This window comes from Athene cunicularia, unplaced genomic scaffold (assembly GCF_003259725.1).
Source record: "Athene cunicularia isolate RWA unplaced genomic scaffold, athCun1 SCF_28, whole genome shotgun sequence".
Taxonomy (NCBI): Eukaryota; Metazoa; Chordata; class Aves; order Strigiformes; family Strigidae; genus Athene; species Athene cunicularia.
Genome location: NW_020799355.1, coordinates 1 through 17,840, shown reverse-complemented (window position 1 = coordinate 17,840; position 17,840 = coordinate 1). Strand labels below are relative to the sequence as shown.

The 17,840-nt window shown below is 46.9% G+C and overlaps 1 protein-coding gene across 1 annotated transcript; it reads right to left on the bottom strand.

Moving 5' to 3' along the window:
- Positions 1-593: 593 nt before the first annotated feature.
- LOC113490755 (solute carrier family 2, facilitated glucose transporter member 5-like) lies at positions 594-10,865 on the bottom strand. Its single transcript, XM_026867327.1, has 12 exons — positions 10,632-10,865; positions 8,977-9,075; positions 8,379-8,539; positions 7,744-7,868; positions 4,977-5,129; positions 4,768-4,893; positions 4,282-4,469; positions 3,793-3,903; positions 3,194-3,295; positions 2,710-2,785; positions 1,448-1,575; positions 594-818 (listed from the first exon to the last, which is right to left on the bottom strand). Exons 1-12 carry the CDS (start codon positions 10,683-10,685, stop codon positions 594-596), a joined length of 1,548 nt encoding a protein of 515 aa, XP_026723128.1. The 5' UTR covers positions 10,686-10,865.
- Between the last annotated feature and the right edge of the window lie 6,975 nt (positions 10,866-17,840).

The following is a 17,840-nucleotide window of genomic DNA, read 5'->3' as shown; positions in this document are numbered from 1 at the left end:
TCCTGCCGGCGAGGATTCCAGGAGGCAGCTATCTTCTTCGCTGGCATCCATCGTCTTTGCTTCACTGCTCTCTCCAGACGGCCAGGGGGCAGCCAGAGGGGGTCAGATAGAGAGAGAGCCCTTTCTTCTCCCCTTTCATTTATACCCACTTTCCTTGGGTCCATACCCTAGGTCAACCCACAGACCTACGTATCCCATGTACGGGGAGGGGTCAGGTGTTTCATGGGATGATGTCACTCGCATGATCATGACAGCCCTCGTTAGCATATTGAGGGGTGTCAACTTTAATATGCATTTCGTGGATAATGAAGCGAAGTTCATTCACTGGACACATGGCCCTTGAAATGTGCCCAGATGCCCCAGGGCAGAGTCGTCCTGTCTCCACAGGGCTCTCTCCCCCAGATACATCGGGCAGCCTTATCAGCTTCGGCCTCCACAGAATGCTCCTGTGACTCAGAGTTTTGTCTTGTGAGTGTTTGAGGTATTTCTTCGATCAGCCTCAACTTTTGCTTTCCCAGGCTGTTTGTCTTAGTTTCTCACAGGCCTGGTTTCTTGTCTCTCACAGTCCGGGCCAGGCCAAACACTGGGTTGGGTCACAGACCACTGCAGAATACTTCTTCCGCCGTCCCACCTGGGACAGTGTAGGTATCCTCAAACTCTCTGTCTTCCTGATTTGCCACCTTGCTCCTCTTGGCCATCATCCTGTTGATCTGAGTGAAGGTTTTGTTCTTCGTCTCAGGAACAACGAAGAAGATGTAAATTGCAGTGGCGACGCAGAAGGCAGAGAAGATGAGGAAGCTGTAGGGCCCCAGTCCAGCCTAGAGCAATGAAAGATGACAGAGGAGGGGTCAGGGGAATACTTCAGTTGTGTACATTACATGATATGGACAAGCTGAACCCCTGATGTGCACATATTTTAAGTTGAATGACTAGAAGTTAGGGGTGGTTCTAGATTCTGTCTTATACCACCACCATGGATTTACTGGGAAAGGAGGCTGAGGGTCTGTTGCGTAAATCAAACTAAACTCACCAGCTGCCTTTGCACGGGCTAAAATCAGCAACTGTAGCAGTTTATAGGTCACTACTGCTGGGGATCAGTTTGAACTAGTGACCTAGAGATCAAGTGCTAAAATTGACTCCCTGAGACATGCCCCTCCTCGGTAGAAGATGGGGAATTTCTAATCTTTCCATGCTCCTGAATTCAGAATCCTATATTCACCTTGGAAAATAACTGCTTTATTTTAAAGCATGTGCAACAGACAGATGTGATAAAAAAAATGCTTATTAACATCAGTTTCTTATCTTTGATATATAGTCCTGCATACAGGTACTGGGAACCAACTTGGGCATTTATAGCTCTCAGGACCAAAAAAGCTCTCTAAGAACACAGGGGAGAAGATACTGATTTTAAGCTGAAGTCTTGCCCTGTCATGTGATGGCACCTTACCTCCATGTAGAGGAACACAAGCCCCACGGTGAAGTTGCAGAGCCAGTGCACTAACCCTCCCACCATGAATGCTGCAGGCCGGGATGACTGCAGGAACATCTCGGAGATCACCACAGGTGGAATTGGACCTGGAAGGTAGGGGCATATTTCTAAATCCCAAAGACAATTCTTCCACTCTGAATTCCTAGATTACACTGTTCATTTCAGTGGCAGGCAATGGTTTCTAAACTACTAGTGTTTAGAAACACCCAATAAATCACATACGGGATTGAATAAAAAAAAAAACAAACCAAAAAAACCAAAACCAAGGGCAACTAAATGACAGCAATCAGCCTCTTCTTTCTTATGGTTGCACCCTAACCATGAACCCATCTGCAGCACAAATTGTGAAATAAGGTCAATAAACACAAACTGTCTCTCCCGAGAGAGCCCTATGAGCAGCAACTACACTAGTCATTGCTTCTTAAAGAAAGTAAAGCAAAGAAACAGCCCAACACATGCAGGTGGTGGAAAAATGGCTCCTGGAAAAAGCCCCCAGGCCCGTGCCCTGCCCTGTGGCACTGTTAAGCAGAAACAAAACATGTTCCCATTAACGGGGTCAGACCATGGGTCCGGCTGAGCTGGTGTTCTCCCTCCAGCCACCTCCCTGCCCCTGGCACTTGGATCTACCTGATGGCATCAATGGAAAAGGAAAGGTTGTATGTAATTCCATCTGCCAGTGAAACCTCGACAGGCATTTCAGAACCACATTGCTGCATCCAGTAAGGGTCTGGCTGGGCTTTCCAAAGCTGAACAGACAACGCTACCATGCTGAGAAGTGATTCAGGACAAAGCCTTTCCAATATACACATCTGCCTGCACATCTCCTTTCTGCCGTGAGATCTGCAGGACCACATGTATAATGTGAGTTCCTTCAAGTTTGATCTGTTGCCTATACATGCAAGCACGCAACATCTCTGCCCAGTTGGTAGGGCTATCTCAGCACAGTTTTGCTCCTGATCTTACTGGGGGAATCTCCAGAACAAGCACAATTGTGCCTTTGCTTTTCCTCTCGAAATCCAAATGCTCCCCTGCCTCATGGACACAGCCAGCAAATCACTGGAGCATAAACAAGCCTAGCTGACAATCAACAAGGTGCATGGCCACACAGAAAAGTAATTCAATCTCTTTGGATTAGCTCCACAAAACTTTTGATTTGAAACTGAACATAACACTTGGCTTTACCCAAGTTGTGGAGACTGGACTAGGCTGTGCATACTTACTGGCTCCGATAGCATGTCCAGTGATGTAAATAATGACACACACTATGCTGAGGTGAGACATCCAGGAAACAGTGGCCTGTGAAGAATTTAATCACAGGTTAGAGGTGGTTCCTCTCTGGACATCACCAACACATTCAAGGCACTATTTGTGTTCAGATGTGAAGGCATTCTAAAGCCACTGTCATTCTCCATTGCCAGGTATGTCCTAACTTAGCCACGACAATCACAGCCTGGGTATGATCCTTGCTTCCAACAAATGGATGCAATGGATATTATGAACATGATGTACTTAAAGTAGTATTCAGCCAAGCAGAATCATAACTTTTCCTGGGTTTCCTTTAGGTAAATACACAAATACGGAGACCTTTCATACTGTCCTGTCCCCACCAGGGTATAGAAGCAACTTCCAAATATACCAATGGCCTGTTCCCTGGAAGGTCCAGAAACGCACAGGTAGGATCACCTGAGCCAGTCAACTACACACCTGGAGACTGAGGGCCAAAGTTAACATTGCACAGGAGACAGAGCACAATCCAAAGCCAGCAAGGAGAAGGATTTTCCTCCCCAGGGATTCCACTATGAGAACCTGAAGGAGACAGAAGAAGGTGAAAAATCAGACACCTGGGTCACAACACTTCTTACTCCAGCAGGATTTACTAAGGTAGTCTTTGTCTGTTAAGAAATTCAGTGACATTTCCACCACCTACTGATGGACTGTGGGCATGAAATCACCCAGGAACTGCAAAAAGCTGGATATGGCAATAAGACTGAGAGAACAGCCAGGCCATTTTTCACTACCAGACCCAGTGAGAACTGCATGGAAGCCCTGCAATGCTAACACTGAACAGCAAAAAAGGGCATATCAGCCTGGAGACCAGAGACTGACCACTTCTGAAGGCATATGAGAAATCATTGTGATTAATCATTTTGGTTAACATAGCTGCCTTCAGCCAAGGGACAGCGCAGGGCATCTGTTGTGCAAAGCAGCTCTCACTATGTGTAAATAACACACCCTAATTTAAAGAGTGACAGATGGGGGAGGCTGGACAGGCTAGAACTTGAAGAGCCCCAACAGAAACTTACAGCGAGCAAAGTCACGATGACATTGACGGCACCTATCAACACGGTGACGTATTGAACATTGCTGCTTTCCACACCTGCCGACTGGAAGATTCTGTCTGCGTAGTAGAAGACCTGCAGCAAAACCACAGCTGTGTTTATATGTGACCAAAGACAGAACACAGGAATCTCGCTTTGGCTGCCTTTACCTCCTGGAACTGGTGCACAGAAGCCTGAAAGAGCTGGAGACGTTGGTGTTTGGATCCAGGCACAAGCACTTTACTCCAAAAACATCCAAACTATCCTTAAAAGGACAGCTTGTGTCTAGTACGTGTGTGTCTTGGATCTGGTACTGGCCAGGGTCCACCCACCACAGTGTGACACAGAACCAGTGGCACTGATGAAGGGGCACTCCTGCGTCCTAGGTGCTAGCTCCTGTGCAGCACTGCCCCACAGCATCCACTCCCAAGTCCCATCCCTTTATTACTCCCCCCACGGGCCTTTCCCACTCACCACATTAACCCCAGAGAGCTGCTGGCCCATCATCATGACAACGATAGAGAGGAGCTGCCATCGCAAGCCTCTGAAGGTGCACAGGCTGAGCGCAGACAAATGCCCTTCTTCCTTTTCTGACCAGTATTCTTGTTGCATTTCTTCTATCTCCTCACTCACATCATTGCAGCCTCTCAGCTTCTGCAGAGCTAGTTGGGAAAGGAAGGTATGTTATGGACCCCAGAGAGCAGGTCTGCAAGTGAGCTCTCCTGCTTCAAATCAAGACAGAACAATATGCAAGCCATGGGCTGCAGCGCTTCCACGGTGGGAAGTCAGGGATTCAGATATGCAGAGACAGGAGCAATGTTGCAGGAATTCCATCCACCAGCAACAGGTCAGTGAAAAATTTCACACTCGCTTGCTTCTCTGTTGACTGCTGTCAGTCACATCTCACAGATAGATCCACCCCATTCCACCTCCCCTTTCATTAAAAGGATGATGCTGTACCTCGTCGTGCTTGCTCTCCATGGCCCTTTTGTATCAGCAGGTATCTTGGACTCTCAGGGAGAAAGGGCAATGTAAGGGCCTGAATTAGTGTTGGGATGACAGTGAGCCCCAGCAGCAAAGGCCAGCCTGCAACAAGTGAGACAAGATGACAACTGTGAGAAATCTTTCCCCAGTGGAGCCTGCTGAAAAGTCCTGAGCCAGGGCTTTACCTTCGGCATTCCCAAGGATGACATTGAGACCAAAGATCTGAGCTACGAGGATCCCAGCAGTGACGAAGACCTGAGGTACTATCCCAATAGCACCTCTCAGATTTTTCGGGGACACTTCTCCAAGGAACATGGGAACCACATTGGAAGCCAGACCTAGTAGTTAGAGAACAATGTTAGACATGCAGCTGTCTGACATCAGCACACTGACCCATCTTCAGTAAAAAGCCTTCTTCCCATGTGAGGCCAAAGTGATTCTTGCTGGACCACAGGACATGTGGAAACCTCATGCTCAAACCCTTCTCCAGCTGAAGATTTAATGGCATCTTCTGGCCATTGAATAAGCTGTGTATGTTTTCCTCACTCTTCAGTGGAATGTGGGGACACAGAGCGCATGGCATTGGTTCACTCAGCAGGTGGAGAGCTACAAAATCCACTGCTGCATCTGATGCCTTCAGAAAGGCTTTTTCTGGGAGCCATTAGATAAATAAGTTTATACCACTACCTCTCCATTCCTAAGTAATGCTGTCCCTTTGCCAAGGCTGTCAATATTACACTCATATATCTTAAACGTAAGACAGAAATCATCTCTGTGGCTAAGCTGCAGAGGCAGTCCCATGCTGGAGCTAATTCAAGGAGCCTGAATTGTTTCACCCATTTCAACTGAAAAACAGTAGGGAAAGAACCACACACGGGTGATGGGCCTTGGGAGTGCAACCTGCCAAGCTCCTGGTGCTTTGAAGGTCTAGCTTATTAACTGCTCAGCAGCAAAGCATTTTAGGAGTCTAAGAAGGTTAGCAGTAGCCTGTCTTGTCTACAGAGACGGCAGATTATTTGGGGGCTCTCAGTGTTCATCTTCCTAGAAGTAGCTTTCTCCCATCAGGGTCTGCCAAGTACTTCAACACAATACATGCAGAGAAAAACTGTGTGCTACTTCCAGTTTGGAAACAAACTCAAAGTGTAAGAGAGGAATTTATACTTCCTTTAAAAGACGTAAAGAAAGCAGTACCCAAACAAGCTGATGTGAGGGCGGAGAGATGCCACATCTTGTGGGCTTTTAAAAATTCACTACTCCTTTACTTGCTCATTAACATTTTGCAGAGACCTTTGCTGGCTTGAGATCTCTTACAGGTCTCACGCTCGAGTAGGTGCTACTCACATATGTCACTGAGGGGACAGGTTATTCTGAGGAACATTGCATGGTTACCCACAGTAACCCCAGAGAGCTGCAGGCTCCCATGCTTAGGCTGTAAATCCTGGCATGCAAACCCCAAACTCCTGGAGTCAAGTGACCACACGACTCTTATCTTACATTTCTAAAGAGTCTAGCCTTCAGGAGCTTGGAGTTACAAAGGGGATCAAGCTGTTAATCTGAAAGCCAAAAGGCATGGAAACAAGCATTAAAGCAACTGGACAACATTATAAAACTAAACTCAGGAGGTGCAGTGTGCTAAGTTTGCACTATTATCAGCCTTTTAATTGCCTAGATTAAAACATGCCAGCAGTGACCCCTGGACTACTGCATTCGAGTAACAGTGGCTTTCTAACTGCTCAGACCTACACTGATTGAGCCCCGTACACCTCAGGGCTGCCAGCTCAGCCCCTCGCACTGGAGCTGCCCTTTGCCCAGGAGAGGCGACACCTGGACCCTACCAGAGCCCGGAGCAGGCTGGGTGGCTCAGCACCGTCCATCCCCAGGCACAATGTCCACAGTTCGAGTGAGGCCAAGCTGTGAAGGGCAAGTCAGGGCAGCCAGTCCAGATTCTTTGGTCAGTTATAAATAACTGGAAAGAGGGATCACACTTAACAGGTCCCTAAGCATATATTCAGAGAACCAATGCTGAGAACAGCTGCCAGGCTTAGGAGAGTCAAAAGCCAAACCAGAACCATTGGACCAGGTAAACTACCTGCCTTAGCTCACCAATCGCAATTGCTGCGTGTTACAGATCAAGGTATTTTCCTACATCGGCTCCTTGTTCCTCCTTTTAACTTCACAGGATATCCCAACTCACTAATAAACCACAGAGCATGTCAGTCTTGCCAGCCCAAAGCCAATTAATTGAGCCTAAATGCTGTTCGGACCCTTCTTAACCTGGCTTTGCACACAGTACAGTACTGTAAGGGGCACCCAGACATTCTGGGTTTCTCTTCCATATTTCTATAGCTCTAATATAGCCAATTATAGCAACTCACACCCCCCCTGCTCCTTGGCTTCCCACTAACTTTGCAATAAATCCAGTGGCTCTGAACCCTTCACTCTCCCTTTTAACATTTCTCTTCTCCTGCAGGAAGATCAGTCAGTTCCAGGACTGGATTATTGGATCTAGATTTAGATTACTGGATTACTTGATTTAGAAGTATGATTCTGCCTCTGACTATGCTAAAAAAAAAAAAAAAAAAAAAAAAAAAAAAAAAAAAGGCAAGCACCAGGCTATCTGCTTAAAGGTTTCTGGGAAAATGTATTATTATTAGCAGGTTTCCTGGGTGTTGGAGCACCGGTGCCTAGCAGATGGTTATTGCAGAGGACAGCTGCATCTACAGACACACATCTCCTCTGTACATCTGAAATTCCCATCTCACTGCCATTGATTACCAGACATCTTTACTACTTCTGCAACATGCAGATGACAACTGTTATTGAAGCAAATACAGCATCGTTATGCAGATGTACAGCTAAAAGATGCTTTCTGTGAAACCATCTGTTCTGAGAAAAACCTTTACATAGCCAAGAATATATTGCTCTCCCTTTACTATCCAACCTCTCACTTACCAGCAAATATTCCCATAACAAAACGTGAAAAGATCATTACTTCGAAGGTTTCTGCCAGCTCTGAGGTTCCCATAAGGAGTGCAGCAGTGATGGAGAAGATGTTGTTTATCAGTAAAGTACCCTTTCTGCAAAGTAATAGGGAAGGAGACAGATTCAGTTTATTTTTTTTTTAAGGCCCCAAGAGCAGACAGATCCCCTGTGTGTTATGCTGTCCAAAACTCAAATGAATCACTATCCCAAAGACTAATCAAAGATAAAATGGTGATTGTCCCATTTTTTCCTGCAAGGAACTAAGGCTTCATGAAAGAACTGAAGTTTCTCAGGAAACTCGAGCAGCAGAAGCTGGGCCTGATCTCAGATCCGAACCGAGGACTTTCATCATTGCTCTCCTCCTGGCTCAGTGCCCAGCATAGAGCCTAGCCTTGACCATACTGAAACCATATAAATTCTTCTACATGGGAGAGACAACGTGTATTGCTGAGTCCAGCAACTAATCACCAGCCCATCTGCCTTGCCATCAAGGTGGTGACAGTCACGCTCCTCACGGGCTTGGCAAGCTGGAGTGACTGGTGAGGCAAGTCTTATCTGAACCTAGCAACTGCTGGTGAAGGACGTTAAAGACCACTGTCACATACCGGCCACAATTGTTGACCAGAGGCCACACCATCAGGGACCCGAAGGAGCCACCCAGAGGGTACATGGACACAGTAAGAGACCAGAGCAGCGTCTGGAAGCTACGGCCCACTGGCACTCCATTCCTCTTGAAGTAGGTTTTGTTGTAAAAGTCTTGCATGAACTGGAACAAAATACAGAGCATGTTTAGCACAGTCAGTAAAATTTTCATGCTGAAAAAGCTAGTTGACAACAAATGCCATAAAGCTTTTATCACATGTCTTCATAAAAAACAGAATAGCTGATCTGGAAAATGAATGCAAGAGAGGGGTGGAGGAACCTGGACTAAACTGTTACTACGTGCTATCCTGCCTTATAGGATTTGCCTGGTTTCCAGAAGGGAAAACATTCTTCATGCCCCGTCTCTGCTGGTCAAAGTCTGAACAGTAGAGTTATACACCTTAACATCTCCCTTCCCTTTCTGGGGGAACTGCTTCTCACCAGGTGCCTGGTGACTCAAAGCATCTGCCCACAAACACCCATCATCAACTGTCACGCTCCTGCCTTGCTCTGCTTGTAAACCCACTCCTGAGTCATGGTCCACTCCACAGTCCAACCTACCCAGGCTGCAGAACTGATCATGGACAGATTGTAGCCACACAGGAAAGAAGATCCAAACCCACATATCAGCGATACCAGCAGAAGCGTCGGTGTCATCTTCTGCAGAGGGGAAAGAAAACACACAGACAACACCGCAGAAGCAGGTTTGGGTTTTAGGCACAAATGGTATTCAGTAAAAATATAGAAATACCCTAAGACTTGCCTTCTGTGATTTTCACTTCATGTTACAGTATAAAGCAAGCCCAATGGGTTGTTTTCATTATAACTCATTTTGTCCTGATAGATTTGCACATTGTCATTACAGTAATTCTTTCTACTCATTCCTGGTATTGATGGATCATTTAGATGATGAATAATTTTTAACTTATCATGCTTAAAATACCACCCCACAGGGAAAAAAAAAAAAAAAAAAAAGTCAACATGCAAATTGGTTAGTGAAATAACACAGGATATTGGCACAAGAAAGCTTTAAAAGAAAAGATTTTGCATGAAGTGGCAAAATCCCTTTCCTGTTCATTTGTTCTGCTTTCACATGCAGGCTTGTTCTGTCTCCCACATTTCAGGATCAAACTGTTTATGGATCTAATCCGATTGTCACTTGTCAGTGAAGCCAATGAGATCTTAATGCAAGTAGCCCAGTGAGGGTTTGGTTGGGGGGTACAGGAGCAGCATTTTGCAGTTCAGCAGAAGGGTGAAATTGCCATCCGGAGTAGGATCAAACACAAACCATGTTTGTGTGAGCCCTCAGGGTTACAAGCAACTTGTTTTTCCACAGCCATTAGTTACTATTCAGTCTTCAGGCTGGCCTGGCTGTGTTGACTGAACTGCTTTTTTTTTAATATAGCTCACTAATGTATCTTATTGCTGCTGCATCAATACAGTCATTTTTCATTCAAACACATATAATATTCTGTCTCCATCATTAGCCTTTATGTCCCAACACTCAAGTTCCATGTGAAGGATCTGTCACTTCCCTAACTGAACGTTTGTCCAAAGAGCTGCTGGTACTCCTTGTATTCCTTATATTCCTCAGAAGCTCTAGCAGCTCACCTCCAGAGATCTGCAGAGTTTAAGGCACTGCAGGAGATCAAAACTCAAGTCCATCTCAGAGTAAGGATCAGAAGGAAGCTGAGGCTTCCAGCTATGTATTTTCTAAGAGTTGACTGTTGACATTCTCACACTGGTGATGAAAAGGAGGCTGCCTTGTTCTCATTGAACAAATCCCAGGAGCTCAGAAGAGCCACTGGTGTTAATGATTCATATTCAGCACTTCTAGAAAAACATCTGGCATTGCATTGTGCAAGATACCACAAAGACAGCCCCCATCCAGAAGCATCTGCAGCCAAAAACTGATTAGAAATTAGGAAAGAAAACTCACACGCAGGAGGGGACAGTTACACAGAAGTTATGTGGGAGGTCAGCTGCAGACAAAGACAGAAAATCATGAGACCCAGTGCAATGCTGTGCTGCAGACAGACATAAGCTGGGTTCAAGAACGTACACACCTATCTTCTCTCCCTGTGAGATCAGCTGTGGATATGTTAGCCTGAAAGATCTTCATCTTGCTCCTCTACAAGGACCTGCAGATCTCAGACAGCTTGCTCTGCATCTTTGTGGGAAGCTGAAGTTGGGAGTGTAGAGTCCAGCATACTTACCCCCTTTGAACCTTCATTGTAGTCAGAGTTCTGGTTATTTTCTTTCAACTTCATTTTGGTGCTTGAATCACAGACGCCGAGTATAGGCTTTTACAGCCAAAACAGACAATGCAAGGGATGGAAGCAACCTAGACAGAAAAACCCCTCTGTGACTTTTCAGAAAACATGCAATCAAGAAGCTCTATCAGCCAAAGTAAGTTGTACTTGTCTGATCGTTCCCTTGCTCTGTGTGACTCCCTCATGTCTTCTCTTTCTTTTCCTTGCCCAAGTCGTCACTGCTAGGTCAGATGCTCTTTTGCCAGATCCTGACTCAGAACAGGTGCTGCCTAGCTACAGGGAGGAACAGGCTCATCTGGTCAAATGGAAGGGGCAGATTTACTGCAAAAACTGCTAGATGAGCTGTTTTCCCCCACTATATGTACATCAACGAGATGAGACTGTAGCAACTGAGCTGCTGCTCCTTCCCGCTGCAGCTCCTGGGTAGTTGTGGATGGCGTGGCTGGAGCCAGGGAGGCTGCCTGGCAACCGCAGCATTCCAGGGAACATGGGGCATTGTGTGGGAGCTGCCTTGGCAACAGAGAGGGTGTTTCCCACAGGCCACAGCCATAAAACTCAACTGGCATTAACCCTCCCTGCAGCCACAAATTGCCTCTCTGCCCTTGGGCTCAAATACTGCTCTCCTTGTCCCAACTTACACCACCCACTTGCTCAGGGGGCTTTTGCAGCTTGGAGACAACAGGTTCATCCTCTCACATTTGTGTGCCGACTCTGCGCAGAACAGTTTTTCCACCAAATCACATTAGTCCCTTTCCCTCTACATGCAAGGTATACCACGTGTTACTGGCTTAGTATTGACCTCCTACACTATGACACTACTTTGAACAGTCCAGGACTTGATTACTAGTCAACTACCATTTCTAGAGTTTGTCAGAGAAATTCAAAGTTCACAGATACCTCCAGCAGTCAGAGAAATTTGAACCAAACCTTGTTATTGGTCTGTCTGTAACAGCCAGCTTAAAAAACCAAAACCAAACCAAACCAAACCAAAACAAAAAAGGATCCTCTTGGGCAACAGGAGCTGTTCATGTGTCTTTGTGTCTTTCATGCACTGACTGGTTGCAGCCTCCCTTCCTCCAGGTGAAAGTATCCTGCTCTAAAAATAGGAAGGGGAACAGAGCCCTGTTGCTTTGAGGGTAGTGGAACTTAGTCCCTAGACTTTTTGTCATTTGTCTTTTATTGCATTTGCTGTGAGTTAATGTCCTCGAGGATGCCATTTGCTAGGATATCATGGCAGTGGATAGCACCTCACTCCTGTGTCCTTCAGGAACGACTCCTGCTTCAGTCTTATCTATCATGGGGCGTCTTAACTGAAGAGAGATGCAAACCAGAATATTCATTTCACCCATCAGTCACCTTTCCCCACTTCCCCCTCTGCATTCCCACTGAGAGGATGGAGCGAGCTGGCACTAACCAAGACTCTCTGAGCTAGCTCAGCTTTTCCCATGCTGCCTTCAAACGTTGCTCAAAGCACCCCAAAACCAATGGGACAGGCCATCGCTCACTCAGCAGCTAGTTCAGTTCTCACTTTCACAGATCTTTAGTCAAAAGAGGGAAACTGGAAAGTGAACCGTTCTGCCCCAGGGGTGGGGAAGTCGTAAGGAGGACAAACTTCTTTAATGAAATTCCTTTTCTTTATAGACAGTATCATTCTTCTGGGAGCTCTTGGCAGAATGACAGCCACTCTGATGCTCAGTAATTATAAGAGAGAGGAACTCTCTCTAACAGTCTTTAAACTCCTTCCCTGAACTTGAAGACATAATCTGTATGTGTGTCACATACAGAAATCAAACAGGACATGCATGTTTGCCATCAGAAATCCTCCATCAGAGAAAATATTTGCTTACTGCAACAGAACATTTTGAGTATTTGCCATTCACAGCAAGAATCTGGTAACAACATCCACAAGGTAACTGGCACTGGGATGATGTTGGAAGAGATCGATTGTAGGGAGAGGCGCTTGGAAGATCTCGCGATGTATGGGAAGAATAGGGAACCAATCAAACATGCCAGAGAAGAATGTTACCAAAACACAGCCATGCTTAAGGTGGATCCCTTTAAGGAGCATGCATAAAGCAATTGCGCAGCTAATGAGTTGAACAAATAGCAACCATCATATTGGTGTCTGTGCTTTTGTTCCCGCAAAGGTTTTAACCTCCTGCAAGGGTTAGCTGTGATCTGAGCGCCGCATTTCTGTGGATTGGCAGGTAGAAAAAGACAGCTAATGCCTTACCAAAACAATCAATGAAGGGAGACAGGATGGTGAATGAACTTCTTGGACTTTCAATGCAATTGCAGGGGTTTCGCTTCTTCAACATCTCAGATCCTGTTGGACTTGAACAGAGAACAGAGCCAGTAACAAGAGAACCAGTTTTACAGGCGTTTTACAAGCACATTTTCAATTTCAGCTACAGCACACATTAAGCTTCTTCTGTCTGCTCTTCACCCCAGAGTGTATTTGCCTGCAGACATTAGCTCAGCTCTACATCGCTTCTCCTCTGCACTTGTCCACACACATGTGTGTGTGCAGGGAACTATTCACATTCAGCCCAATTGTCTGTGCTCAAAGCCAGATCCTATGAAATCCTGGTATCTCTGGCAAAATAATTCAGAGGGGAGGTTTATCTTCCAGAAAAAATCTGCTGGAGAACATCAGCAGTGAGCTATACAAAAGTGATAGGAGCTGGCAGTCAGCCCTGCTCAGTGGGCAGACCGCAACGCTTGCAGTAAGGAGACTTATTAGGGGACATCCCACAGTAAATGTCCCAGAGAGTGATACTAGTAGCATTTTCGCCTGCATTTGGGACAGAACTGAATGTTCAGTCAAGGCTAATTCAGTATCATATGCAGTCCTGAGCAACAACTGGGGCCTCAAGGTGAAACAATAATTCAGGTAACAAATTATTTGCCTGCAAATAAGTTTATACAGAGAATGCTTTATCAACTGCATAAATGGCTCCCAGTCAGTTAAGCAAGAGGCAGACATAGCAGTGTGATCCCCTAGCAATAGGAAAGGGGATTGCCAGAAACTAAGCACACTCTGCAGGTAAACAGCAAACAAAAGCCCATCCCCTCGCTGGCTCTGACATCACACTTCCAAAGCAAGAACAGAGGGCAGCCTGGGCTTTGGCAGAGGACATCTGGCCCTTGGAGCACATGCCGCCACGTCCTGCTGCTGGCGAGGGCTGTCCTTGCTGGAGGCTGGGGTGCTACACCCAGACTTCTCTGAGCACCAAGGGAGTCTGCAGAGCTCAGCTGTTCCCAGGAGGCAATAAATATGCTGCCACCACAAACCCTGATGAGGACGACCCCTAACCACCCGGAAGGAGGAATAAACCATCAAGAGGAACCATCCATCACCACCACCAAACAGGTGTGTTTGCACGCTACTGTCCACATTCAAGTGAAGAACAGGAGCCAGTCTGGAGATCCCTGGAAGATCTCACACACTAGGACTGAAATCCACGCCCAGGATAGTCCTATTTGGCAGCTGTTGAAGTTTTCCTCACACCATGATATTTGTTCACCCCAGAACTCACAATGCATTCACCTTGTCAGACAGAAAAGCAAAAGCCCAAACAATGTTAAGATTTATAGTGGTGGGAGAGGGAAGGAGGGAGGAAAATCAGGAAGTTGTGAGTACAGCCAAACAGTATCTGTCAGACAATCCCGAGCAAAGTTCAAGACCAAAGCAGCTGGGATCCGAACACCAAGGAGCAGTGGGACCTTTCTGTCTGCTCAGCCACTCCAGCCGTGCTTTTCCCCAGGCTTTAGCTCCCTCTGTGGGACTCTGGGATGATCCTGCACCTGCTCAAAATGAGGCACAGTTAAAATCCAGGGCTGCCCCATCGCCCTGCAGCCCGTGCCCCCAGTTTTTCCCTGAGCCAGGCTGAGCTTGCTGCAGCTCAATCCTCAGGAACATCACCTTGCAGGAACTGAAAGCAGGCGCGATAGACCCGTTCCTAAAGAACAGCAGGTACCCCAACCTCAGGCACCTTCAGAAACAGCCCAGTTAAAATCCTCCAGCCCACACCCGACAGGAAAGGCTTCAGTCACCTTCACAGCCCAGAGAGGCTGCAGGCGGAACGGCACTGCAGCGCCACCCTGCTTGTGCACTTCATCTCAGAGACAGGGGGACCTGCCAGGAGCAGCCAAGCATTTCTGCACTCCACCTCCCCTATTATCCCATCTCTGTTTATATTTAGGCTGCAGAAACTACAGACACTTCTAAGAGGTTCTCTGTTGGCTGTTTTTCTTTCTTTGTTCTTGCAAACATGAAGATGTTGGCAACTTTCCACTTGTATCAGCACAGCTGCTATTGCCAATAGCTGCCCTTTACAAACCAGCATTTCCCGGAGCTCCTGGGAGCTGGAAATGTAATTATGTCAAGCTGCACATTCCTCAAAAAACGTTTCTCAGCACTCTGTTATGGAAAAAGGCAAACTGAGAACAGGGAATCTGTTTTGATTAGTTTTGGGGGTGGGGTGTTTTTTTGTGTGTTTGTGGTGTTTTGTTTTGTTTTCCCTTAAGCCAAGTTGGTGACAATTTTACTTCCTCTCTTCAGGGTTGGCTCCAAAAAAACCCGAACAGCGCACAATTCTAAGTCTCATAAAATTTAAGATTTACTGCCCTGACTTTCTGGAAGAAGTTTTAAACATAGCTCCTCTTTCCAAGCAACATGGCATTAACATGAGGTTGAGCTACCAAGCTTGCTACTTAACTTTTAGAAGTTTAAAAAAGCCTTTTGAAAGGAAGAAAAACCTTGACGTCATTGAAGCGAGGTAAGATGCTTGCATCTACCTTTCAAAGACTCTAGGGATGCTAAAGAGCTGAGCCCCTCCGCAGCCCCATGAAATAGGCTAACGAGCTCTTGAGGACTCCACTTTCCCATGTTTACACAGACTGTGTACAAGGGGGCTTAAATATATTAATATAATAATAAAGTTAATGCCAAGTCTAAAATTCAGGAAATAATGGAACCTGCCTCTGCCTACAGTCGCACAAGATCACTGTATCACTTAACTGTTCTGCATGTTGTCAAAGTGAGGAAAGTTAAACTAATAAGAGCAGCTTTTGAACAGCCAGGTGCCTAGAGCAGTGGGAGCCTGACAGCTGCCCTCTCTCCCCAGTCAATTCATGAGGCTCCTGTTCTTTTGCAAAAACTTGTTACACAAATTGAAAAGAATTGTGAATGGATTAAAAAAAAAAAAATCCTTTGTTTTTCTGAGATTTGTGGTCTGGGAGGACAAGAAACAGATGTACATGAGAGGTCTACTCTGAGACATCCATACCCAGAACAGGGTGTGCTTGGCAGGAGGCTCAGCCCCTGCTGTGCCCACCACCCCAGGCAGACTCAGCATCTTTCAGACTCAGCCCTTTCCACCGAGTGTGACCTGCAGGTTAGTGTAACTGCACAAGCACACAGGGTTTCATACTCTTTCTGAAGTGACTGCACTTCCCAGCACATCACGGTTTACAGTGACTGAAGCAGTCAGGACAGCTGCTCTAGGTTTTTACCTCTTCCAGCTGCACTCTGTTACTAAAGCGAGTGCTACCAAAACCTGCATCATAGACAGAAACCCTCGCAACACCCCAACCCCGAGTGCTCTTAAATGGATTCAGTCTTGGCACACCTGCATGTTCTGCAGCTATCACTCATGAGATCAAGCACAAGGAAGCAAGATGCTTACACAGCCAGAACCAAGCGTGGGTATCGGTGTCCAGTCTTGTACCTGAAATGATGAAGAACTTCTGATGAAGTTTTGCTCCTACAGATTTTCTGTGTAAGCTTGGATGAAGCACTTAACCAGCTGGGTTTTTTTTATGATCGTCAGCAGGGATTGCATTACCTCATGAGGAACACTTGGGGCACTAAAGTCATCTGAACTGTGCAGTACTGAGAAATGTATGTGTGCATGGTGTTTTACATCATGAGGAGGCACTAATTCCTTTTCTTGAGTTTTCACTGGTGTTCTGCCCTTGCTGGCCAGACAGCACTGCAGTTGTCTCCTCATTTTACAGGCTTCAGTAACAGACACTACCCCAGCTCGGAGGGAAAGGGAGTGGATCAGTTCAGTAAATGGTTTCACCCCGAAGGAGCATGATGGGGAGCTGCTGTAGACTCAGACAGGGAAACACCCCCTGAGGCAGCAGAAACCTGCCTCTGTCAGCTGCTCACCGATGGCTGTTCCTCACCCCTCACATCATGAAGCTGCATGCAGGCAGGGCAGGAGGGAAGACTCACACTAGATCTCTACCAAGAAAGAAGAAATCAACACAGATGTAGACAGTCCAGGCTCAGGTGCTTGAAAACAGGGGTTTTGTCCGCTCAGGGCCTGGCACATCCTTGTCCTTGTGGGGTTCTGGGCACTGCCAGTAGCTGTTTGATCTTTGCAAAGGCCAATCCAGCTCATTGCAGTGGCAACAGCAAATGCAGGAAAACAGCTGAGTCCGCTCCACTCGTGTACAGAGGACAAACACAATGCAGTTGGCACCGCCTTGGAACGTGTTACCAATTCCCTGCAAGAGCAGAAAAGGAATTAACCACGGCTGCTGCTACAGGCACCCTCCAGAGAAGAGCAAACACGGTGTCAGACCAGTGATAGTACTGCCCCAGCTGACAGTCAGCAAATTCCACCTAAATAAGTGGCTGAGGAGAGGGCTCCGAAGCGGAGGACAGCGACGGGAGACCCTCCAGAAAGCATCAAAAACCCATGGCAAAACTGCAAGACATGAAGGCAGAAGCCCAGGGAAGAGGGAGAGCCTCAAGTCGCCAGCCCTCCTGAGCGGGAAGAGTGAGCTGCTGCGAACGAGGGCAGCGGGAACTCAGCATGAGCAGGGAGTGGAGTGATGGCGCCCGACGGCACTCAACGGACAAGAGCGTCCGCCAGGGAGCGCGAGAGAGTGGGAGCGCGGGAACAGGGCATGGCGGCAGGGGAGAGCAGGCAAGATGAGGAGGCAGGGGCGAGCAGGCAGGACGAGCAGGAAAGGGAGAGCAGGCAGGACAAGCACACAGTTACCCCAGCCCACACCCGTCCCCTTCCAGCTACATCCCAGTCAACCACCAGCCCTTTCCAGTAGCCCCCAACTACCTCCCAGTGTCTCCAGTCCTCACCTGGTGGCCTCCAGTCTATCCCAGTGCCTTCAGTACCC

Coding starts and splice junctions, on each gene's coding strand:
- LOC113490755 (XM_026867327.1), bottom strand. CDS start 10,685: ATGAAGTTGAAAGAAAATAACCAGAACTCTGACTACAATGAAGGTTCA. Junction 8,540..8,976: donor TGATCAGTTCTGCAGCCTGG/GTAGGTTGGACT, acceptor ATTTTGTTCCAG/TTCATGCAAGACTTTTACAA. Junction 819..1,447: donor TTGTGTTCCTCTACATGGAG/GTAAGGTGCCAT, acceptor TCATTGCTCTAG/GCTGGACTGGGGCCCTACAG.